This window comes from Rhea americana, unplaced genomic scaffold (genome assembly GCF_003343005.1).
Source record: "Rhea americana isolate MKP2758 unplaced genomic scaffold, rheAme1 scaffold_19, whole genome shotgun sequence".
Lineage (NCBI taxonomy): Eukaryota > Metazoa > Chordata > Aves > Rheiformes > Rheidae > Rhea > Rhea americana.
Genome location: NW_028186038.1, coordinates 7,888,533 through 7,913,580, shown reverse-complemented (window position 1 = coordinate 7,913,580; position 25,048 = coordinate 7,888,533). Strand labels below are relative to the sequence as shown.

At 39.4% G+C, this 25,048-nt stretch overlaps 1 protein-coding gene across 1 annotated transcript in view; it reads left to right on the top strand.

Moving 5' to 3' along the window:
* Window positions 1–25,048, top strand: part of SFMBT1 (Scm like with four mbt domains 1) — a 41,550-nt gene that overhangs the window by 5,232 nt on the left and 11,270 nt on the right. The window contains exons 2-14 of the mRNA XM_085302528.1: window positions 803–897; window positions 5,803–6,043; window positions 6,519–6,607; window positions 7,592–7,838; window positions 9,499–9,596; window positions 10,693–10,794; window positions 11,944–12,094; window positions 13,831–13,913; window positions 15,325–15,451; window positions 16,154–16,267; window positions 18,056–18,098; window positions 19,354–19,418; window positions 23,090–23,229. Of these exons, the coding sequence (XP_085158654.1) occupies window positions 803–897; window positions 5,803–6,043; window positions 6,519–6,607; window positions 7,592–7,838; window positions 9,499–9,596; window positions 10,693–10,794; window positions 11,944–12,094; window positions 13,831–13,913; window positions 15,325–15,451; window positions 16,154–16,267; window positions 18,056–18,098; window positions 19,354–19,418; window positions 23,090–23,229 (1,595 nt within the window). The remainder of the gene's footprint in view (window positions 1–802; window positions 898–5,802; window positions 6,044–6,518; window positions 6,608–7,591; window positions 7,839–9,498; window positions 9,597–10,692; window positions 10,795–11,943; window positions 12,095–13,830; window positions 13,914–15,324; window positions 15,452–16,153; window positions 16,268–18,055; window positions 18,099–19,353; window positions 19,419–23,089; window positions 23,230–25,048) is intronic.

Genomic DNA, 25,048 nt, shown 5'->3' with positions numbered 1-25,048 from the left:
CTCACAAGGGCACGTAGTAGTGGTTTTTTGGACGCGCAGCGTTAAACTGCTTCGCTACAAGCAGGAGTGAGCACTGACCTGTGGCCCGCGTGCTTTTAGCCCATTCTGACTTGCATCCCCAAATGAGGTGGCTCTTGCTCCGCGGAAATTGTTGCGCGTTGTGAGTTGATATTTTAAATGACTAATTTAAATGTTCTTGATTTCAGTTGCATGCCAGGTTGTCTTCCTTCGAACTATCCTAAAATCCTGCTCTGTACTTTTGGTGTTTTATAGCATCTAAATAAACACCATCTTTCACAAAAGAAAAGAATTGGGGTGATGAAGGTGGGAGACTTAATTTCCCTGTGTGGGTTTTTTTTTGTTTGTTTGTTTTGGTTTTTTTGTTTTTTTTGATCTTTTCAAACCGCTTGCTATTGATATTGCTGTTTCCTGGCAGGTTTTGAATTTAATGCACTAAAGGACTGGCTTGCCCAGAATTCTGAATCGCTTCCATACATATTTACTGATACGACTGCACAATTACGCCTGTTCTCTCCTGTGTCAGATGCAGAAGCAACTTGTGCAGAAGCAAAATTTCCAAGGTTTTATTACCTCTCAGACCAAATCTAGTATAAAATACTCTTTAATTTCTTAGGATTTGGGTTGCTGTGGATCCAAATTAAATAGGATGGTTGGTGTTTTGAAGTGCATTGGACGTTTGTGTAGGCAGCCATTTAGAACTGAAGTGGTCTTTACTGTGGTTCTTAAAAGCCTAAAGCTTAAGCCAACAGATTGCAAAGCAGGTTTTTATCTTCTCTTCCAGATGCTGGTTCTGGTGTGGAAGAAATGGAATTCAATTGGGATGAGTATCTAGAAGACACAGGAGCAACTGCAGCCCCCCATGGATCTTTTAAGCATGTGAGTAAGGGAGAGTATGTTTACTTATTCTCTCCTGCATTCTTTTGATATGCTGAATATTTAGGGTTTTTTTGAATGAACTGGGGCACTCAAATTCAGAAGACAAACTAGGATCAAATTAAAGTAAAAAGAAGGAATTTTCCTTTTTTGTTATTGTTTCTCTACTTTCTTTGTATACATAGCATTGCATAATCTTGTCCTCAAGTGCTGAGAGTTGAGGACTTCTAGTCTTTTCTGTACACCAGCAAATAAGCTTTGGCTTCCCCCATCCACCTGCCTTGAAGCCTGAACTGGCCAGTCTCTTTTGGTCTTTGCTACTGGAGAAGTGCTGTGGAGGGAGGAGCTGGGGTTTAGAATTAATATCACAAATTCTTGAATAGCAGAATTCAAACATGCTCTCAGAGAAGGTTTTAATGATGATTCCCAAGGAGCAAATAATAGTTCTATGTAATGCTTGACTGCAATAGTTAGAAGACTAATTAGGCTAATTGTAGGTCACAGGCATGATGGATGGGATGAAGTCTTGTTAAGCCCTTGTCTTTGCTCTTGGGTATTGTTGAATCAAGTGTCTGTTGCTGAATCTCTGGACTGTACCGTTCCTTTGGCTGAGATCTGAACATAAAGGCTGTTGGTCTGGCTTGATGCATTGAGTTGTCAGTGAAGATGAGCTATGTTAGAGCTGATTCCCAAAACTCTTTGATCACTTCCAACTATTAAAATACATTCCAGGTTGCCATGTATCCTTGTCAAACTCCTTGTTAAAGTTGCTATTCAGTATTCTTCCAAAGACCAGCTCTGGGTCGTTTACCCCGTGCCAGTGAGGGTCATGACTTCTGTGGCACCTGTCTTAGAAAAGCGGGGCTCTGGTGTTCACATCTAGTATTGCCTGCTTTCAGTACAAGAGACTTAACAAGCTCAGCTCCATTCACTGAAGGATCACAAAGTTTTCCGAAATGAAAGGTAACCTGCAGAAGTTATATTAATATAATATAAAAGAAACTTTAAGGAATGTGTTAAAATAGGGCAGTTGTGTTGTTAGTGAAGGTGTACAGTAAACGTAGAGGCTGTCGATGCGTTGGGATTGTAAGCTTTTTGTTCAAAATAAGCATTTGGGTGTCTAGTTTTTCAAGAGGCAAGACCTATGTTTGCTTTGGTGTTTTTCTTAGTGCATGAAGGCTCTAGCAAGAACAAGCTTACTGAGAGTGGTAGTGCTCATGCAGCCCCAGTTGAGGAGTAGTATGGAATTGCACCAATGGCATTTTGTAGTCGTCGTGCAAGATGCAGTCTGCCTACTTCTCCGGTGTATTTTCCCTTATTTGATCTCTATTAAAGAAGATTTATATCATAGCTCAGACCAAAATAATTGTAATGCCAACTTTCTAGTAGTGGCCAACTGAGTTAACATGACAGCTATATTTTGGTAATTGTTAGGTCACACATTTTCGGTGACTTTGTTACCCACGTACTGCACCCTTTTGCCCCCTCAGCTGGGTAAACAAGAGGTCAGATTGCCACAGCCATCAGAAATGCGATTAGGTAATGACAATAATAATGGTCCATGCTTTTTTTTATTGTTATTGTTCCATACATGCGTGGACTACAGTACAGCTCTGCTGGTGCGAGCGGTATTGTCATGGAGAGTGCTTTACCGAGCAAATGCAGACAAAGCGTAGCGGGCTCATCCTTCTCTTTTTGGGTGCAGTGGATGCCCTCTTGTGGGCAAAACCAGGGTGGCTCTGAGCTGCGCGAACTTCGCTGGTGCTCTCCGTACCATAGCTGGAGAGACAGAAGTGCCAGAAGTGTTGTTCAGTGGCATGAACAGATAGGCGGAAAATAGAGGCCCACGTGTTGTTTTGGAAGGGGAACTGCCAGGCTGCGTGGCATTTACTAGCAGACTTCCTTCAGCATTTGTCGGGAAGCCAGTTTTGGTGGGCTTTGTAATAAGCTTGACATGACATTTTTTAAAATTATTGCTGACACAGAATTGACAAGCAGAATACTTCCAGCAGTATCACATCACCTAGATCTTTCTCTTAAAAGAAATTCAATAGCACAAGGTTATCTGCTCAAGATTTCTGATGTCCATTAGAAGGTAACGGTTTGGAAAAGATAGTGGAGAAGAACCTCCGTGCCTCCTAGAGGATAATGACAACCTGTACATGCGATGAAGCCCTAAGAAAAGGTTGGTGTGATTCCAGGATACAACTAGGGAGAAATTTTCAGTGGAGAGCACACAAGCACTGATGTCTTTGCATTAGCTACTAGTGGTCCCTCCAAGTTGAGTCTCTGTGGCTCTAGTTGAAAAGCAACAGCTTTTTATAGGTAGCTGAGAATAACGTTGACATCCTAAATGGGCGCGTGTTAGCTATAAATAAACTTTAGAGGGAAAGTGAAGGTTTTGGGGTTTGTTTGTTTTTAAGTATTGGAGTAGTAAGATTCTGACCAGCCTTCTGTTATGAACACTTGGTGTGAAATACCTAACTCACATTGCAGGAGGATACGTGAGCAGGTTGAAGTGTAATCCATGATTACGTAGCCTGTGTTAGCAAAAAGCTAGATTTGCTGATGTATGAGAGGCCCCCCTTTTTTTCTTTTTTTGTATGCTTATATTAAGTTGAATGTTCTAACTGTGGGCAAAATGCATTGGAAAATGGGACCTACTTCCTCAAATGTGTTTTAATGTTTAATTTGTTTGCATTTTTAAAATGTAAACACTACTGAGATCCCAGTGACTATTTTGTATACAGTCTAGCAGGAAAAAGACCTTATCAAATACCCATAGTGGTGCTGGATGCCAGTGTTGTCATCCCCATGCTATGTCTAAATACACTTTCATTAGAATTGTATAATATTCTTTTTAATTCTTTTGTGCAACTTTTATATAAAAGTTAGTGTTATATATTTGCTCTGCGTACTTGCATGGTCTTCAGACATTTTGTCTTTTTTTCATCTTACCTTACTTAATATGCTCTATGTTCCTCTTTTCTCCTCTGTTTCTTCCTCACTTGAAATGTTACTTGAGCGATTTCTAACATGTGTCAGCTTTTGCTCTTGGCTGTTAACACCCATTTCCATGTGGTCTTCTCCATTGTACTAGCAGAGCTCTTGGAGAAATTGTTCTGTAAATATGCTGAAAAGCAACTTTCTGAGCTGATTCAAATACCCTAATCAAAATTAGTTTGATTTGTGACATGGCTGCGAAAAGGAGGGGGATAATACATGATGGGAAGGAGCGGGCAGGGACTGATGTTGTCACTACATGCTCAGTGGCCATCTCAGCTTGCCGTACGTGCAAGGGGAAGGTAGCGTTCTCAGATCCACAGCTCCATGGAAAATATCCTCTGAGCTCTTTCCAAGAAGCTCCTGCCAACTCGTTTTCTCAGTGGTCAAGTCTAAAGAAATGAAGTTCTGTGCATTAAACCGCATAGTGGTGTCATCTTGGCCAGCTACCAGAAGAGGGTGCCAACTTCTTGCACTCCAGCGTATCCACCAGGGAAACATGCACGATTGCATTTTGAGGAATTCTCCTGACCTCAGGGGAAGCTCCATCCATCACTGTTGGTTTTGCTTGAATATGGCTCTCCGCAGAAGGCAGCTGCAAGGCTCTGTGCAGAGTTTCTGATTCCTCAGGCTTTGTGTGGAGCTCATGGCTGTTCTCTCAGGAATCAGAATATTAAGTATTTTGTTAAAATACTTAAAAAAAGATACTTCAAAAAGGCAGTATCTTTTTTGAAGTGATTATTCTGTAATGTCACTTCAAAGAGATCTGCAGGTATTGGGTCCTGCTTGGTTTGCTTTTAAGCAGGGGATTCTGTAAGTGGAGAATGTGATACTTAAAGGTCTTAATGCTTAAAAAGAGAGGTGTTTTTTTTTTTTTTTAATGTGATTCTCTTAAGAGTGTGTGGGGGCCTTGGTGGTGGTGTTTTATTTGTTTTAGCAAGCCAGTGTGTGCTGTGATAGCTATGGCAGTTACTGAACCATCAGCACCTTACTGGTAATCGATAACCCAGAAAATATCTCCCGCATCTCCAACATATTGAAGCCTTTCTGGCTGTTGATTCAAAGAGGAAATGGGACTTCGGGGCCCTTTAAGAAAGAAAACACCAGTTAAATTCAGCTGTGAACAAGGGCTCATCGTCCTGGATTTTGAATTAAGCCTGAGGTTATGGCATTAAATGTAGCTTGGAAGCATACTGTAGCAGGAGCAGAACAGGTAGGATCTTCCTGCCCTTTCAGGAGTATTTTTTGCTGGGAGAAGTTAGGGATGCAAGGAACTTCATGTTTTGCCCTTACTTTAGAGAGTTCACATTTCAGTATGGCTGCTGTGCAGTCGGATTCCTCACCCACGTGCCACGTGTGTGCACACGTGCACAGCACAATACAAAAGTGTTTGGGGTCCTAGTAGAAAAGTTAAACATCCTTATTCTGTAGTATATGCAGATTCACACCTGCTTAAATGAACATGGTGGAGGAGACACTTATATTGTTATCTAAAGCATGTGTATGTATTTTAAACAGGCTCTGTGTCCAAAAAGGTTGAAGGAAACGTTGTTTAACACCAAACATCAAGGTTGTGTTGCTGCGTTTAACCTCTAGTTTTGTCTAGCTTGACAGCCGAGCTGTGAGTTGGAAAGCCTTGCTGTAACGCGTGAGGTATTTCCCAGGACAGGAGGATGCATGTATTAATTGAAGGCTAAGAAGATACTCTAAAATGAGGAGGAGATTTCATTAATGAAGACTGTGTACAATCTAATTTGGGTCAGGTAACATGACGAAGTTGTCACTCTGAGGAGACTGGACAGTATTCTGCTTGAGATTTTTACTGTTGAGCATGTCTAAATTGTTCTCCATGTTGTTCCACAAAATTTCTGTGAAGTGATGAAATGTGGCAATCTCTCCCTTCAGGTGGATACGAGTTTACAGAATGGTTTTGCCCCTGGTATGAAGTTAGAAGTTGCTGTCAAGTCTGACCAAAACACCTATTGGGTAGCCACCATCATTACCACCTGTGGGCAGTTGCTCCTGTTGCGCTACGATGGATACGGGGAGGACCGCAAGGCTGACTTTTGGTGTGATATCATGACAGCTGATTTGCACCCCATTGGCTGGTGTGAACAGAACAAGAAGATTCTCAAAGTGCCTGAAGGTAATGGCTCCAAATGCAAAAGAGGGAGTACACACTTTCTTAAAGTATACTTTTGTCCTTTATAAGCCTGGCAAGCCACCTTCCTAACTGCTGCTATGAGCAGGTGGTGTTTTTCTGATGACAAGTTGAGGTTATCTGCTGTGTTTACCTGAAATCCTGTGACTTACAGTAATAGGTTGATCTTTCACCGGAGAGTTGTTGTTTAGTTTCAAAACTGGGATTACTTGCACACCAGGACTTGTGGTTTCCATAATCATCATCCACTAAATTCTGCAACTTTGTAATTTCCTTGAAAGGAAAGGTTTTTGTTTTATTTTGTTTCTTCTTTTAAGATGCTCCTGATGGGTGTATTGTAGATTCTTCTGAGTTAAACGACACAAGAACGTAGTAATGTCTCGGTGCCCAATTAATCATTTAACGAGCAGGAAGAATTACAGTCTGTCTTCCTCACTTTTCTTCCTCGCTTTTAACTTAGGTATCAAGGACAAGATTCCTGACCAGGAGGAATTCCTTCAGCGGGTGCTGAAAGGAGCATGCAGTGCTCCCGCTAACTTGCTGGAGGGGGTAAGCGTTCAAATGGGCTGATTGGAAATTGTGGGCGGTTTTTTGTCTCTGCCAGTGAAGACACTGTGAGTGACCACTTGCAATTGGTACCAATATTCAGATTGTCGGTTCAACTCCTTTCATAAATTTAGGTGGCATTGTAGTAAGAGACTGAATTTAAGAAAAAATTACTTCCATTGCCTAATGTTTCCTATTTACAGCATTTAATTTTGATAGTGTTATCCTGGAACATATCTGTCACTACAGGTCTGGGCTGGCTATTTATTCATTAGACCTATCAGAAGAAAGACCTTTTTCAAACACCTTTTGGTCTCAGTCTGCTTTCTAGGCTGCTTATCCTTCACATAGCTCTAGGGAAATAGTCCTTTATTTAGCTGACCTTTTGTGTGGTCCCCTTTCTCATTTGAGTCCTTTCAACAATTTTTTTGTTTTTGCTAACGGACAGGTTACTGTTTCACTTGCATCTTGCATCTTTGCTAGTAAACAATTAAATTGTTATCCCTTTCTCTGCACTTAATACTTGATCACCTCATATCAAGTCTGATTCTAAAGTACAGAACATCAATTTTTGGAAAACATTGTTGAAATCTTCCTTGGAGCTAATGTTTTTATCATTGTATCCTTTCAGTCTCATCACCTTTATGTACTAAAGGAGTCAAATTTAAAACGTTTTATCCTTGTTTCCTTCAAACTTCAAATATGTAAGGGCTTATTGCTTCTGAAAAAAAATGAAGAGGATTTAATGTGAAATGTGTGACTGCACCTCCAGGCAGTACAAAAGCTCTGCTGCAAGCAGCAGAGATCCTAAAATTGTAAATTCTGTTGCCCTTAGCAAGAGAGCTGTATTTCTTTACTGCTGTGTTGGTACTTCAGTTATTCAGAAAGGATGTGTCTAATAACAGAATAGAAGTGGAAGTACAGGATTTGTTTTCCTCTGTTTTACAGAAAACTTTGGTTTATGTTTCTCTTGTTCCCTTATTGTAGCTTCACCGAGGAAAAAATCCTTTGGATCTCATTGCACCAGGCTCCAGACTAGAACTGCAAAACTTTCGGGACTGCTTGGAGGCCTGGATTGTCAACGTGGTAGAAAACGTCGGGGGGAGACTTAAGTTGCGATACGAAGGCGTGGAGGATTCTGACAAGTTTGACCAATGGATATTCTACCTGGACCCTTTCCTTCATCAAGTGGGGTGGGCAGCTCAACAGGGATATGACCTGCAACCACCTTTAGGTATTTCAAAATATATATCTTTGTTATCTGATTATATTCATAGGCTTGAGAATGCTGCTATTGCTTTAGTGTTCTAAATCTGTATTCCAGATACATACGCTTGCATGTAATCAGGGTATGATCTGACAAATATTGTACCTAAGTGAAATACAAATGAAAACACCAGTAAGTAGTAGTACAAGACTTTTTATCTCTTTGTTCAAATGTTACTAACTGCTTTTCCCTGTAAAAATCTTCCACCTGTTTGTGCAAAGTGGTAGTGTATACAAAGGAAAGGATTGCTTTTGCGGTTATTTTTGGTAGGTTTGTATACTTATGGGGAGAAAGTAATCTGTTGAACACTACAAGGTGGTTGGGAGCAAAGCAATCAAGTTTTCCATGTTGAAATACTGCTCAATAGGAACTTTCCCAGTAGGGACTTCATGTGCTCTAGGCTATTTAAGGCTCTGTCTAAAGAGGCATCATGTGCATATCAAAATGTCTTTAAAAAGGACAGATGATGGTTTTCCACTCTCAGGGTAGGTGGTAGACCAACTTGTTGCTGAGTGCCTGCCTCTTCTATATATCTGTTATTCTTGCAGAATTGTGTGCTTCACAGTAGTTATTCTGGGCTATGGGGTTTTGTTTCCATTATCTATTTCTGGGAAGGACTAATCAAACTTATTTGAAAGTTTATCTGTCTCCAGTGCAGGAAAGTACTCTCCTGCCGTCGCAGGAGCCTTTTCTATTACTGGTAACTCACAGAGCAATAAACTTTGGTAAAACTGGAAAACGTTGCTGGAGGGAGTAACCCTATAAAGCTTTTCCTCAAAAGCAAATACACATCTAAGGTTCTGGCATGTTTCATGCTGTTAGTTGCAGGAATCAGCTCTTTTAGAACAGTTGTTCTTGTTGTGGTGTTTTTGTGTGTTTTCCCTCTAAGCTAAGAAGAAATCTGGTTCATGAAAACAAAACAATTTTGATTGAAATCTCTTAGAGTACTGCCTTTGCCTTGACCAGTCTCTGCTGAAATTAAATCGTGATTTGGCTTGTACCTATTTACTAACAGAAACTAGATGAATGGATTTCAAAGCACTATTTAAGTGAATAATACCATTTTAAAAATGGTCGGTCATGATTTTAATGTAGCTGTTATACTAGTTTTCTTTTAATGTCTGCATGAGAGGCTTTGATATCCTCACAGGCTTGACTTCAGGGAGCCTTTATACGTATTATTAGTAAAAGTGGTTCGCGTTCTATCAGAGGGATGTGTGATGTGCAATCACAGACATGTCTTAGCTTTCTGCTTGCTTTATCACAAGACAAACTGACGTTACCCAGCTGCACGTTGTTTCCTGGTCCTGCCTTTCTCCATCAGTTTTCCTCAGTGTTGATGAGACCCCTGCTTTCTAAGAAAAACTAGACCTCGCAACATACAGGTCATCCAGTGTAGTTTGACACTGGATTGTAGTTGTAGTCTCTTTTTTTTTATATATGATATCTAAATGTCTAACAAAGCAGTATGTTTTTAAGAAGAAATGTAATTGCACAGATTTGGAACAGATAGAATTTAGCACTTAAAGGAACACATATCAAACTTTTGGCTTTACTGCTTTGCTATCTGAGTGGGGGGGAGAGAGAAGGTGATTTCATTCACTGTTTCCCTTGGGTTTTGCTCAAGCCATTAGGTCCTTGAAGAGTGAAGCAGATTGGGAAGAGATCCTGAGGAAGGTGAAAGAGGAGGAAGAGGAGTCATCAGTTCCTACTGATCTTTTTAAGGTAAAGACACTGTATATAATTTCATGCTACAGATGACACAATGAAAATGCTAAATTACTAAGAAATGATTGAGGAAAGGCTGCCACTGTTGTTCAAACTTTTTTTTCTTTCCTGTATGCTTTTTTTTTTTCCCTCTTTTAACTTTTTTCCTCTCTCCCTCTAGTTTAAAAAAAAAATCGTATTACCATGCAGTTCTACAACACACCCTTCACAACTATTAGGGCCATTACTTATTATGCTAGGAAAAATCCCCTGTTCTGATCCTTTATAGTGGCATCTGCCGTTGTCTAACAACTGGCCTTACAGATTATTGTCCTCCAGAAAGAGTGCAACGTTACTACATTCTTCCTGATTTTTAAGTAAATCAAGAGTTAAACGTGTGTATCACCTGATGCATAACCTAATATAGCAACATTTATTGTATAATATGTATGCTTGTTTAGTATATCATATTCTAAGTGCAAGCAAATGTTACTAATGAGTTTGAATTTAAATTTATATGGATTGAAATAAAATTCTTGATGCTGAGCATATTTTGAGAGAAATGGGAATGTAAATTTAGTCCCTGCAGGCCCTTAGTTTGGCTTTCTCAGTTTAATTTTGGCCCATGGACAGAACAGGAGAGGAGTGGCTATTGATCTTGAATGTATTGCTAAAGGATCATATGCAGAGCAGGATGATCGTACTTCCAGAGCAGGAACACTTTTCTGCAGGTTTTTATGTTAGACTGCACATGAATAATTTTAATGTTTACAGTTCTCTTTTAGTTTAGCTCATGTTGAGTAATTTTTTGTTCGAACTCCTTTTCATTGACTGATTAGACCACCTTGTGTTGTGAAATCTTGCTTCCTTCTGGAGAACACCAGAGGAGGAAATCTTTGGGACTCAATTTTTTAAAACTCATAGAGAACTGTCAGCCTCGGCGGGGCGTAGCTGGCCTTTTGTTTTCATTATACAGCCAGTACTTGTACTCTGACACATCGATTCCTTAGAACGAACTAATAAAGGTTAAAGTTACCCTCTTTAGCTAACATGTTTAAGGTAGATATTCTCTCTTAAAGGTGGGTGATGAGCAGTGTGATGCTTGATCTTTCAGGACAAACCTGTGATTGGAGTGCATTCGTTCTCTGAAGGCATGAAGTTAGAAGCTGTGGACCCACTGGCTCCTTTTGTCATTTCTCCTGCTACAGTTGTCAAGGTACCCAGGTTCTTTACTGACTTGTCCCGATAAGATTCAATTCAATTGCCACTTGTGTTCCTAAATGCCTAGGAAGGTCTGCTTAACTGATTATCTTAAAATCTTGAAACTGCATTCAAATGAAATAGTTGAACCTTAGAGGACAAGTGCCTGTAAAACAGCTGCTGATGGGGAAGACATTGGGTTAAAAAAGGAGGGGGAAAATTTTATTAAGAAACAGGCTGAAAGACCAAATGGCTGAAATTGTCAAATTTAGAGTATTAAAATGAAACTCAGTTTCTCATAATCTTGAGTAGCTGATTGAAGAAGGAGTTTTGTTTTTCATTTTTGCTTAAGTTAATGTCGTTATTATATATAAGCTCTGAAACAAGGGCTCACACGTGGATTTAGAAGTTGAAAGGAAAACTCCAAAACCTGAACGGGTTTTGAGCAATTTATACCTTCCTGTATTAATAAACTGGTGAAAGGTTCTAGAAGAGACCTGCTTTCATGTAGTAAACCAACTCTTGCACAACATAAAACTAGGATATATTTTAATTTTTTAAATATTTTCCAGAAAATATTGCCTTTTCTTCTGGACAAATATTTTCTCAGTATGATACATTACATTTCGGTGACCTCTCTCTCTTAAATTCTAACCTACAGTTTCTTAAAATTGAATGCAAATATATCAAAGGCATAACCAGTTCCGAGTGAAGCATAATCATTTATTTTTCATGATGTTTGTTCTGTTTCTAGCTATTTTAGGAATTTTTCAGGTGTTTTTGCTAGTGACAATTTGTCCTGGGACACAAATATTGTCAAAATAAGCAGTTTATTTTTACAGAATAATAATAATAAAACCCCAAACTCCAATTTGTCTACTTTTTTCCATAAGACAGTTCCATATTTCTTATTGTAGTGAGAAAAACTTTAAAGCTAAGATACCATGCACCTACTTTACTGCTACCATCAGTTAATCTTATTAACTCTGTCGTTTTTTTAATGAGTTGTCCTGGCACGTAGTGTTTTGATGAACCCGTTTTTGTGTATTTGGTGTTAAACAACTTAGTGTTGCTGTTTAATAAAGTTACCAAATGGGGAAGAGGGAGAAGTAGTTCAATATCTGCTACTTTAAAGACCACGTGGTTCTCTTTTGGCTAACTACAGGTATACGATGAAAAATATTTCATGATAGAAATTGATGACTTGAGACCAGAACGCACAGCCAGCCAGTCTTACATTTGTCATGTCAACAGTGCTGGTATTTTCCCTGTGCAATGGAGTATGAAGAATGGCTTGCATCTCAGTCCCCCACTAGGTATGTTTGTGCAAGCTTGTCGTGCTCGCTCCTCTATGAAGGAAGTAGGTGGCCAGTCCCCAGAGTACTATGTCTGGGACAACACTTTAGCAGAATTACGTGCAGTAGCACAAGCAAAGAGCAGGAAAGATCAAATTTTGAGAAATGGCAGCTTTGAGTAAAGCTGAAGTTTCTTGGGTGCATCCTCAGATTTGAAAAGATGACAGTGGCTGGGCATGCTGGTTTTGAACAAAATCTTGAATATCTGGAAGAATGGAGGATCTGCTTCAGTGCTGAAGGCAATGTTGATTTCAGCATTAATTAACATGATAACAGAAGCTCACAGTCATTGCATTAGATTTTTACTTCTGGTCAAAATGGAACATTCCTGCTCAGTGTCTTATAATATTTGGGGAGTATCTTATCGCTTAGGAGATAATTAAGTATTTTTTTCAAAGGACCTATGAGGCAAGTAGCAGATTGCTGAAACATTGCTTCAGGACATAAGGGAACTGGGGAGTGATATTCAGGTACCGAATTATTTACACCTTTCTCAAAATCGAAATGTCAATGGTATTGTAAAACCAAGGACTCAGTATTCTTGTTCATCACCACTGAATTGGTAATATTTTGTTTTAACTGCTCGTGACATCAGAGGAGCAAAGAGCATAGGATGCTTTTCTCTTCCCTCTCCTTGTGTGAAGTATAAAAAGTAACTTTGCTTGACCTGGCATTACCTGGGGTTTTGCATGTGGAAGATGAAATGCAGCTCTCTAGACATGTGACTAAAGCTGACAAATATTTTAAGCTTCTCTTCTGGTAGTAGGTCTGAAATAATGGGTACTCTGAACTGTGTAAGGTTTCAAGATGCCTGACGATATTGATTAGAACTGGGAAAAATAAATGGGTCCTGTTCTGCGTACCTCCCCACCCCTTAGGGATAGTTGAACTTAACGTTTTAAGTTAGTCATAGTTAGATTGTCACAGTAATAATGCTTTCTTAGACTAGTTTTTAAATTTTGTTTCATTTCTTAAAGCCTAGTCACAGGAGTCCCTTGCAGGGAAGTGCTTCTGAGTCACTACTGGGGCAGTTGCTTCCGTTGTCCCTTTACTAACATACTGCCAGTTGCAGACTATCGTGGCAGCACGCTGCTTTTCCACCCGTTTCCCTTCAGTTGTTTGTTGTTTGTCTCTTAGGAACAACTGGTCTCTTTAACAGCTTGGTATTTGGTATCTTTAGTTCAGTAATATATTGGCATTGAGCGCCTTTTGGGTGCTCTCTTAATAAAAATAAAAAAGGTCCCAAACTTGATCCAAAGTAAATGAGAGGATTTAGAGTTGGCACTGCACCAGTGGAGTAATCTTGCAGGAGCTTTACTGGAGTTTCATCTGTGCCGTGTTAAAGGATGCAAATGCTTTGCTGTGTTTTGCTTGCTGCTGTTGTCGGCTTAGCAGATGTACTTTATTTGAACTTCAGCTCGTGCTCTGTGAAGTCATTTCATTTTACTTTGAGGCCATTTCAATCCAAAAATGGGAATCAAGGTGGAACAGTGAAAATAAGCTCTCTTAAAAGAGGATATCTTAAAGATGAGAGAACCATGCTATGGGTTGACTTCAGATGGCTTACTCAAGCTAGAGACAGCTGACAAACTTGAGTGAACCTAGTTGGATTTCAGTGACCTTCACTGATGTCAACTTGAAATGAGTCATTTATTTTTGTGCTGTTAAATTAACCCTTTTGCTTGTGTTTTGCCTAGGTTATCCTGGGCAGGACTTCGACTGGGCAGACTACCTCAAACAGTGTGGTGCTGAGGCAGCTCCGCAGAGCTGCTTCCCTTTGGTAAGGTTCTTGCAGAAAAATGTCCTTTCTTGCCAATATGTGAGTGATAGTGAGAAAAATTCGTCTTCGTGCTTTTGACTTAAATTAGCTGTGATAACTGATGAAACAGGAGTCTGGAGAGTGCAAGTAAGAGCAAAGTGAAGTAGGTTAATGCCAGCTTCTTGCGTACATAGGGGATAGAACAAATACTGTAGGTATAATAGTGTAAATCAAAAAGAATCGGGTAGTTTCTGGAGATGAGATGTGTAAGAGTCCATTGAATCAGCATAAAGTAACATCAATTCTCGGAGCTCATATAATTGTGGAAAAAGGGCCTTTCATAGACCTTGTTTCACTTGCTTGGTATTCTCTCTCAATCTTTCTTCCTTTTAGCTTGAAAAAATCATTTGGTTGTATCAATCAGTACCAAGTTGTCTTAAATTAATACCAGATAATCATTATATTAATCAGTACCTAAAGTACTTGCTAGGTTTGGGGCTTTTGTTGATACAGTGATGGTGTTGCTCTCCTCCAAAGTAGAGCACTCTGTCAAGCCAAAGAAGGTACTGTCAATACCTGTCTTCCAACTACATTTACAATACGTGGGCTATTGCAATGCTTAGGGGAAGAAATTAAAAGGAATAATTACCTATTTTGAAAAGGGTGTTGCTGGCTATGAGTCCTTGTTGCCCTTTTTCTGTCTTGTCAGCTGTGGCATCTCAGAACAGGTCACTGAATTTATCAGCTCTTCTCAGGAAAGAGATAATCAGTGTAGGCTAGTTCTGGAAGTCTTAATGTATTGATTTTGTAATTATGTTGCAGAGTGGCTCTTGGAGGAAGAGTACTTTGTCTGGCTGTCACTTGTCATCTTTAATCCAGGCACTTCAGATCTGGATAAATCTCCATTCTTACATTTTAGAAGTTTTTAGATAAAGATGAACTAAATTGGGTCATCAAGTGCAATTTTCCTTAGGCAAAAAAAGATAGTTCCCTGTGCTGTCTGCTCGGCCTCATTTGGATGAAGTAGGAGTGTTGTTTGTGTATTTAAAATGGATTTCCAAGCTAACATGATAGAACAGGGAGCCTGGTCAGACTGTTTGTCAGACTGGCTGCTTTGATAGCAACTGACAGGGAGTTTGTGGTCGTGTAGAATGGACTCTGTCCTTCCAGGGAGCCTCGGCCTCCACGTTCTTGAGTACCAGCACTACTTTTTTTCCTTAACTTAGATTTTGTGATTTGTAATATAGTTTATTTGTATTCAATATACTAACCACCTGAAATCCTCTGAGACTGCTTGTGTATCCTTCTGTAATCAAATTAGTCTATGATATTCAAATACTGAAGCTTTTGTGTTACTCTTGTTTACGGCTATTCATATCTTAAACAGGAAATACAGATGATATTTTACTGAAGTATTCTGTCTTTTTCCTAGTCAACTTCTGACCATGGGTTTAAAGAGAATATGAAACTTGAGGCTGTGAACCCAGCTGATCCTGAGGAAGTCTGCATTGCTACAATCACCAAGCTGAAAGGTTCCTACCTCTGGCTTCAGCTGGAAGGTAAGCCTGACAGTGGAGAAGATACTAACACACCGATTCTGTCGTACCATCATCCAGTCCGAGTATTATCTGGGACAAACTCACTATCTGCTAAATATGGACAAGAATTCACTCCTCCCTGCAATAAAAACACATCAAAGTCCATTTGCATTGTCCGTTTCCCAGTTAGATTTAGATAGCAGTGCTTATTAAACCAAGCAAAAATTATATAATGCAGAGTGTCAATCCTATGGTAATACACTATGCAAAAGGCTGATAAGTGTCTTTTATACAGCAAGGGCCTTGTAACATTTTTACAATAGAGTGACTTCCAAGTCACTAAGCCAAGTTTTGGTGAAACCTAGGCAGATGACTTTCTAGTAGAAATATTCTTCAGTAAAACAGAATAGGGCTGTTTCAGGTGTTCTCCATTATAATCCAATTTCTTTTTAATTGAAAGTGCATCAACATGCACTTACCATGCACTATGCACATCTACTGAACTGTGGATGGTGGATTTCCATTTCCAGCCTTTAGAAGGAAATCAATGAGATCAGGAAGGAGGCTGGTCAGCAAAAGAGGATGAGTAAACAATTGATGTTGTGTTCCAGAGAGACACCTTAAGCAAAAGCAGCTTTATTGGCAAACAGATAGCAAGCATCAACCAAATGAGACTGTTTTTTTTTTAATTTGTTTCAATTTTTGTTTCTCTTAACAAAACAGGCTCCAAAAAGCCCATCCCTGACTGTATAGTGAGCGTGGAATCAATGAATATATTTCCCGTGGGTTGGTGTGAGACGAATGGATATCAGCTCAGACCTCCTCGCAGAGCAATAGGTATCAGTTCTGCTCTATTTGTAATAGTTAGCTGAGTTGGTAGAGATGGTGAGACCTTCAAGAGCAGCATTTAGTTCTGTCATCACTAAATTTGGAAATTTTCAGCCTCTATAGAGAACTCATGCTTTGTACAACTCTTTCCGCTGACTGGTCCAGCTGAGAGAGATGCTTTGGTGGAGTCTGAATCTATAGAACAACTCCAAAACAGGCAGCATTGGTATGATACCCTTGCATACTGTAAGAGGTGTGGGAACAATACATTAGCCACAATAGAGAAAATGATTTCAAAATTGAAGAAATCATATCTTGACATATTTGTGCATATATATATATATATATATATATATACACACACACACACACACAACACACACTTGCACGCGCATATTTTTAAGCATCTGACTGTTGATTTTTATACGTGGTTGTACAAGTAAAATTATACAGCAACAAAACAGTCTTGAGTATGTATACATTCTGGATTTGAAATGAGGAGCTGACTTTCTAAATGGGCCAGGTGGTCATGGTTCCTTACTGACAAAATGTTGAAAACTAAATCCTATCTATTTTAACTACACTAGTCAGAAGTGTAAGGTAATGTCGTCCTTCACCTGGTTAGAGAGTTCCGCTTACTAAAGTTTAATGGGAGATGGAAAAACTGAAGAAGTTCCTGAATATCTATTAGATGCCATAAGATTGGAATGAGCTGTCATGTTCTGCAGGTCAAAGCAAGAGAAACTCATCTGGGAAATGCCTGCAATACCAAGGCATTGGTATTGCAGGTGGAAGAAGGGGAAAGCTAGAAAAGATATGCCTCAGAAGTTTGTGCTAACCAAGCCTGAAATTACTGAAGAGGCCAGTGTGTTGCTTTTTTTTAAGGGAATCTTTTGCTTGGAGAAAGGAGAAATTTTACAATATGAGTTGTAAACACATCTGCTTCACGTATGTTATCAAATGTAAATTGGCTAGAAATATAATAGAGCATGCAGGATATAACCATGATGGGCAGTTAAGAATAAGACTCAAGGAATACAGGACAGACCACAGGGTGCCATCAAATGGAAGACACCTGACAACGCAGAGTGAATATCAGACTCCAGCACTTTCAAACAGGGCAAAGCACGGTTCCATAACTGCCATCCACATAGCCTTGAATTTGTTACAGGTTTAGATGCTTGCTGTAGATAGCTTGCACTTCCAGCTGGAAAAGTAGACCCAGCTCCTACTAGTTTTTTTTAGGTTCAGCACAGTTTTGTTTTTTGGGGTTTTTTTTTGTTTTTTTTTTTTTTTTTTTTTTTTGGCTCATAGCAAACAGTTTAACCATACGTGTTACTAGTCAGCTGATTTCATGCAACTTCCAAGTTAGCGTTGAACCTGCTAGTGCCATTTAGCTGGCAGATTAGGCCTTGTTGAATTCTCCAGCAGCTTTGGGCCTTAAAAAGGAAGGCATATAATTCCTATTTGGCTTGTAATACAGATAATTTAGTGGGATACGATGCAAACAGTGATGTAGAGAAGGTGAGGTTTCACAGCGGGCTGGGGATAAGAATGCCTGTTTTAATTGTTTTCTTAGTGAAAATTGTTTGCCAGATCCTTTGTGTCACTTCAAATTATCTGAGCCAGGTTGCTTCCAATGTGCGGGTGGGACAGCTCTTTAACAATTGCAGTGGCTTTGCACGTATATTCTTTCTGGCATGTAACTTAGAGGAAATGTCTAGTAAGTATTTTGTAATGGAAACTACGTTTGCTTCCTCCTGTACTTAGGGATCTATATTTTCTTCTCCTTTTTAGTAAACAAGCAGAAAAAAATTGCAGTAGTTCAACCAGAGAAACAGTAAGTAACAAGTTTTTTTTCCTAATTGCTCAATCATGCTGTCTTAGTTCAGCTGTGTAGAAGTGTGATACTGAGGCTCGAGAGATTCCACAGTCTGTTTATCTTAACACTTGTAATTCCTGTTGGTGTGGAGAAACACCTCCTGGACTGCTGAAATAGGATATAGTAAGAATGCAATCTGGATTTTTAACAATTTTAGTGGAACTCAGTTATTAAATAGCTCAAGTCATTGAGGCTCTGGGACTGTAATAGTTACTTCATTTTTAAAGGTTTGCGTTATCTGTGCACGCTGCCGTTCACATAAGAAAAAATAGTATTATCTTAAGTATATGTTCATCAATAGTGCTTAAGCCTTTTTTTAAATGTGATTATTGTAATAGGGAAAACTGCTGGAATTTTTTTTTGGCTCCCTTTCAGTTTTATTCCCTTTTCAAATAATACAGGCTTTATAAAGGAGATGTGCTTAGAAATATAGCTGCCCTAATGTGTGCCTGGGATTTTACACAGTTTGATCAGAAATTTCTGCTTTAGTGTGAGCACTGTCGTTCCTTTGAGGTACAACAGACTGAGCAAAAGAGAAAAAGAAGGAAGGAGTAGTTCTGGTGGTATCTACAATTAATCTACAAACTTTGTATTGCATGTGTGAGACTCTTTCATGTGAGCCTGCTCAAAAAATGCTCAGTAGATTGCCTGACAGTTGTTTTTATTGACTCTTACAGCATTATAAACACCAGATCTATCAGTAGTCCTGCCAATGTTTTCATTGCTCCTAAAACACTGGGCAGACTGTTTTTCCATGTTTTTGTAATTTTTTTTTAATCAAAGTGCTTGAGTCATTTTTGTTGTGTGTGTTTTTAAATTCATTGTTCTTCAAAATGTGGAAGGTAAATGTTGTGTTGTTTTATGCCATGAAATGTGAAATGAAATTAAGGATGTAGAAGATGTAAACGATTGTCATTAGCTTTGTATGACTTCATTACCTGCATACCAGCCCATGCACTTCAAGAAAGTAAAGATCACTGCTAGCTGTGTCAGTACAGTAGTCATTACCAAATCAAAAACGATAGTCTTTGCATGAAGGAAAAACAAAAAAAAGAAAGAACACAGTTAAGAATATTACAAACCAGGGGCTATGAAAAAAAGCAGATTAATACATCTGGAACTGGAGTTAAGAAAGTTGTTGGGTTTTAGCAACAGCGAGGTAAATGTCTGTAACCATCTTTCTCTTTTCCCAACCATCTCCTTTCTATTTCAGAATTTTGTCTTCAAGGACAGTTCATGATGGACTAAAGAACCAAGAGCTAAACTCTTCCGACTCAGGTATTGACCTGGGAGGGTAAGGGTAACAAAAATAAAATCCTCTAAGAGCATACCTTGTCATTCAGCTGGTCAACAAGTTTTTTTGTATTGGGAGAAGGGGAGGAAAAGGTTTGAAGATTTCCGTCCGTGATGATTTGTCAGATGGCAGAAACGAAGAAGTGGGCAAACGAAGACAATTACTTTTGTGTGTCCAGCAATTGAAAAACGCGTTAACTTCCAAAGTTAGATTTTTATGCCAAACCTTCTCCCCTTGACCAGCAGTGGATATGTGGAGCCAAATGTTTACTGTGACCCATGCAGGTGATCTTTATTGTCACCTGCTACATTTAATGATGTTGGGAGAAACATAATAGGCATGCTGCCCCTATACTCTGAGGCTGTTAGCTTTGAGAAGCAGGTTAGTGTGTTTTTTATGATAGTTTTCTCATTGTGATAAACAAAGGCAATACAAACAGTAAACTGCTGTGTATGCCAGATGGCAAAAGCTAATAATTTTTTAAACTGTTGCAAGAATGAATATGATGAATAAGTACATCTGCTGGTGAAACAGCCATACAGTTCTATTTGTTTGGCAACGAAAGGCCTCTTCTGCTGTTCCTGCTCAGCTAAATGCACATCTGAAGCTGCACCAAATGTAAGCTGTATACAAATGATTAGTGCTTGCTTTGCATTTTAATTGGTTTTTAATAGAGTCATAATATAAACATGACTTTGTTTATTTATCTGCCCATTATCAGCTACTGAAATTTAAGTCTTTAAATGATAGGGTTACTCAGTCAAAACTACAGCTCTATTGCAGTAAAAAAAAAAATTTTGTTTTTATACATAGGTATCTTACAATACATATTATATAGAACTTAAATTTTGAGCAGCACTGGACCACTTAATAGATTTAATGCATATTATATAGAACTTAAATTTTGAGCAGCCTTGGACCGTTTAATAGATTTAACGAACTTCATGTGAACTACAAAGGTCACTTCACCAGTTACTGCATCTTTCGATTGCTGGTGAGGGAAAAGAGTGTTAAAATGTAAGTTGGTGTGATGTTGCAATTTAGGATGAACAGTGGAGGATAACTCTGCTAGCTTCTGTGGCAACAGAGTTTTGGGGGAGAAATGATGACTTGGCTGGAAATTTTGTATGGAATTAGTGTTTAGGAAGTGCCTCAGCTACCAAATGGTTAGGAATGTTGTGTTCTTGCGTGTTCTCCATGGTGTAATACCATAAAGCATCATATTTAGCAAGGAAAAAAGCGTTTCTTTCCTGATGAGTGACCAACTCTGTTTCTCACAGTTTCACTTTCTTTTGAACTCCACCATTCAGGTGATTATTTGTTAAAATCCCACTTTGCAGAACAAGATGTAGATGCAAACTGTAGATTGAGGTTTTTTCTCTTGTGGTTGAAATGTAGTCCCATCCACAAATCAGAGCTGCTTGCTAATGTAGGTTTGAAATAGGCTTACCAATTTCATTTGTACTTGTATATTAATCCAAATTAGCAGGCATTGCCAGGTTATGAAACTTCTGGAAAAGCTTAAGATGGTCACAATGAACATGTGTTTTTCAGATAGTTAATTTCTTCATTATCCTAATTAATATAACTTTTATATAAAAATTTTCCTCTTGAAAAAACACACGTGTCAGGGATTTTTAATGACCAGGTTTGGAACTGAAGAATAACATAAATCATCGTTTTTCTCACCAGATAAATTGCACATTATTTCTTCAGAAAAGGTTTTCAGTGAGACTCCTACTTGCCTGCTTTCCTAGCTTGTAAGGAGGTAACCTAGAAGCTTAGAAAAATGTTGGTTGGAAGAGACTCTGGAGATCATTTTGTTCAGCCTCCTATTTGAATTGGGCCACGAGTTGCGTGATTCTCTGCATTGGAAGTCTCTGTTGAGTTCACTCTTTTGGGTCTTGTATTCAGTGTTGAGGGACCCACAGCCTGGCCAGATTTAGGTGACTTCTCTGCTCTTATGTCAGTGATCCTTCTGTGTCAATTCAGTCAGTCTGTTTACCTAGAAATTTTTTTTCTTCTGGAAAATCTGATTTAATCTGTCTAAAATTATCTTCTCAAAGAGGACATAGAAATGTCCTACTGTATCATGACTGATCTGTCTAGTCCTGGACCCTGTCTCTGAGGAGGAGCTGTTTAGAGAGAGCACGTAAAGCCGGTCCATTTTCATGGTCTATTCCCTTATATTCCTCATTTTTTTTTGTAATCGTTTCCATGGGGATGTTGGAGGGTTGATACTTGCTTAGTCCCTTTACTCTTAATTTATGGACCTTACCTGTGAATCCTCTAATCCCTCTTTGACCCTGCTGATACGGTCTGTCTTCACAACTGTCTGTGGAAGCAAGTTCCAGAAATTCATTCTCTACTATGTAAAGTAGTGCTTCAGTAAACGAACAAATAATTAAAAATCCCAGCAGATTTAGTGGGTGCCCTCTAGTTCTGGTTTTATGGGAGTAGTTGAGTATCTTTCACCTTCCCAAGCTTGTTAACTTCGAGCATGTTCTCTTTCACCCCCTTCTGTCCTAGAGAGCATCCCAGCCTTTTCTGTCCTCCGAAGTCAGCTGCCTCATCCCCTTGGCCAAGATGCTTCTGAAAAAGACCAGCCTTCCCTTGCGACAAACCAACTTTGCCTCCCCATATATGCAAAAGGGTTAAATCAGCAAGAAGTCACGTTTGTATGTGCCTTGCTCCGTGTTAACCTCTCTGACAGTATGTCATACAGGCCCAGATCATTTCCCTTTCAGAGCTGAAAGGTCTAGCTTGCTTCTGTCCCTCCTGAACTGCCCATAAAATCGCCACGGAGATGATTTGGATGCTCGAGTTCCAGTATTTTATGGTCCCTAGGGGTTCCCTCGTGTTTGTTCTCTTTGATCTCCAGTACTGGAAAGAGTGCCCTTCTGAAACAACTCATTCCTCAGCTTCCCTTTGGACACTGTCCTCCGTGTGTTCGATCACTATTTTACAGTTTTACAGCTTACTGTCACACTCTTCCTCGATCAAACTCAAAAGTAAGTTCCACCTCCATAAGCCAACTAAAACATGTGGGTCATTCGTGATTTCCCTGTTTTTGTTTCTTTTTTTCCCCCCACAGATTTCTCATGTTGTAGAATAGAAACGTTTTAAGCAAAAGACCTAAAACAACAAACTGGCAGAATCTCCAGTTCAGGCATGCTGTCCTTCTTCTTGCGTAGAAACAGGTCGTGTTTATCTTAATGCAAGTCCCCAGTGGCATTTCTAGCCTCGCTGTTTGTTTCTGAGTTGCTCAAAGGATTAGGGCATTAGAAATGGCTGAAGGAGATCATTGGTCAGAGTGCAGATAGGGGGACCGCCAAAACTGCACGACAAATTGCCAAGTCATGAGGGGAAGTTTATGTTGTGGCTCCTGCTGTCGCTTGGAGGATGTTGCTGTTACATTTACAATGTTGCAGCATTCGTGTGAAGTACCGAAAGAATTTTTATTTTTTTCAAGCATCGAATAACTGGTGATGTCATTGCAAATGTGGCAGCTGAGCTCCCCAAATTCACATAATTTAAGTATTTTTTCTTCCCTCTCTTTGTTTATGGCAGGCGAAATAGTAAGCTTGGCAAGAAGTCACTCTTTGCTATGGATGTTGCACTGTGTGAATTAAATCTTCGCTTTCTTGTTTCTCAGTGGTAATTAATGGAAAGTACTGCTGCCCAAAGATCTACTTCAACCACCGGTGCTTCTCAGGGCCTTACCTTAACAAGGGCAGGATTGCTGAGCTTCCTCAGTCCGTGGGACCTGGGAACTGCGTTCTTGTTCTGAAAGAGGTAAGGTCGTTACCGCACGTGGTGGAGCCGCTGGTAGCGGTGTGAATTAACTCTAGACTGCCTATCTAATTCTAGCTGGGTAATTAATGTGTTTAAACGATTCGGAAGTTGATGATGAGCAAAGAGTTCTTGTTTTGTTTAAATTGAAGTGCAAGTCATGCACTATTTTATGAAATCGGATATGATTTGCAAAAGTCAGTGCTGATTTCTAATATAGCTGGGGGGGGGGAAGAGGGGAGAAGAGGCCATTTTTAATGCTAAACTGCCTCTTCTCCTGAAACTATTTTATAGCAAATTTGCAAATACCTTTATGCAACAGTTACCTTTCTGCAATCTCCGAAAAGGTCATGGTGCAGTTATCTGAGCTGAGAAGTTGAATGTTTCCCAATGCATAACTATACTGCGCACTTGAGCTGTCGTGAAAATGATTGCTTTACATACTGGAATTGGCTCATTTTTGCAATTTTTACCTTCCCTACCATGTATCATAACAACTGGAAAAGAGTTACAGTAATTCTTACTGGAGAGACAGAAGGACTTTCTGGCAAGCATACTATAAAACAAGAGTCTAGCTCTAACAGCTGTCTTTAAGCTGATTATTAAAAAAGCTCCATTTTTGCATATGGAAAAGTAGCTTGCTTTCTCACATGCACATCTCCCTTTCCAAAGCAAAAGGGACAAAAGTCAAACCCAAACAAACAAAAACAAACCCATAGTCATCCCTTAGCCAAGTGATTAGCTTCCACTGTTTTGGCATCAGTGAAGGTGCACATTGCTTTGTGTTGTGTATAGAGGTTTGCATGTCTCATACCAGCACACGCATGGTTCTACATATTTGAGTAAGATCTATTCTTTGGTTCTGGTTTTCAAATATTTGACTTAAAAATTGAAGTCTGTATTTTGACATGCCCATAATGTTGATTAAATCATTTATCTGCTGTGTCTCTTGCAAACATGTGCTTGATCCGTCAGCACTTGGAGGTGGTGGGATGCAATTGTGAATTTTTAAGCAGACCTGTACCATCTGCTTGGCTCATGAAGTTCAAACTTTCTCATTAGATAAAGCTTGCTCAAACCTAGTCAGTCATACGGTGGGCACAGATGGTCCAGGACTCTGGAAAAGACTATATTGCATCCTCAGTTGGAGGGAAAATCCAACTTTAAGATGTATCCCTTGTTTGAGCAAATTTGCTACTGTGTCTTGCTCAATGCAGAGAATATGTTGCTGTTAAATGGCTTAACTGGAATTTCAGGTAGATGAATTAATACAAGACTTACATCTGCAGCAATATGGAATAAAGATTGTATACTTGCGACTGATGGCATTAGGGCATGAAAGATGGTATATTGGAATATGGAATGCAGAAGAGTTATTTACTGTCTTTGGAAGTGTATGGCACTAGTGGCTTCTAAGATAAAATCCTGATTTCATGAAACAGTGGTTTGATCTGCCCTGGTGAATCTGTATTCTGAGAGGAAGCTGCAGCTACTATAACCTATGCCTAAGGACCTTTATGACAACTTAAATGACCCTTGTTACTTTTCAAGCAACAGCTTTGGAGTTCTTGACAAAGGAAAAAGTAGGCTCTGTAGCAAGCAGCATCTTCAGTCCTTAAATGTGATCTGGCATCAGAAGGTGCTCTTGCAGCTCTTCTTTGGAGTGGCTCTTCTTGTTTGATCTCATGGCATGCTCATTTGCAAATGCTGAATATCCTTTCCTACGTAGGATGCTACACATTGTTGATACAGTCATTCCATCGTAGAGCAAGAACTGAGTGAATGCCACAGTGGGTGTTTTTCCCTGCGTCCTTTCTGCAAA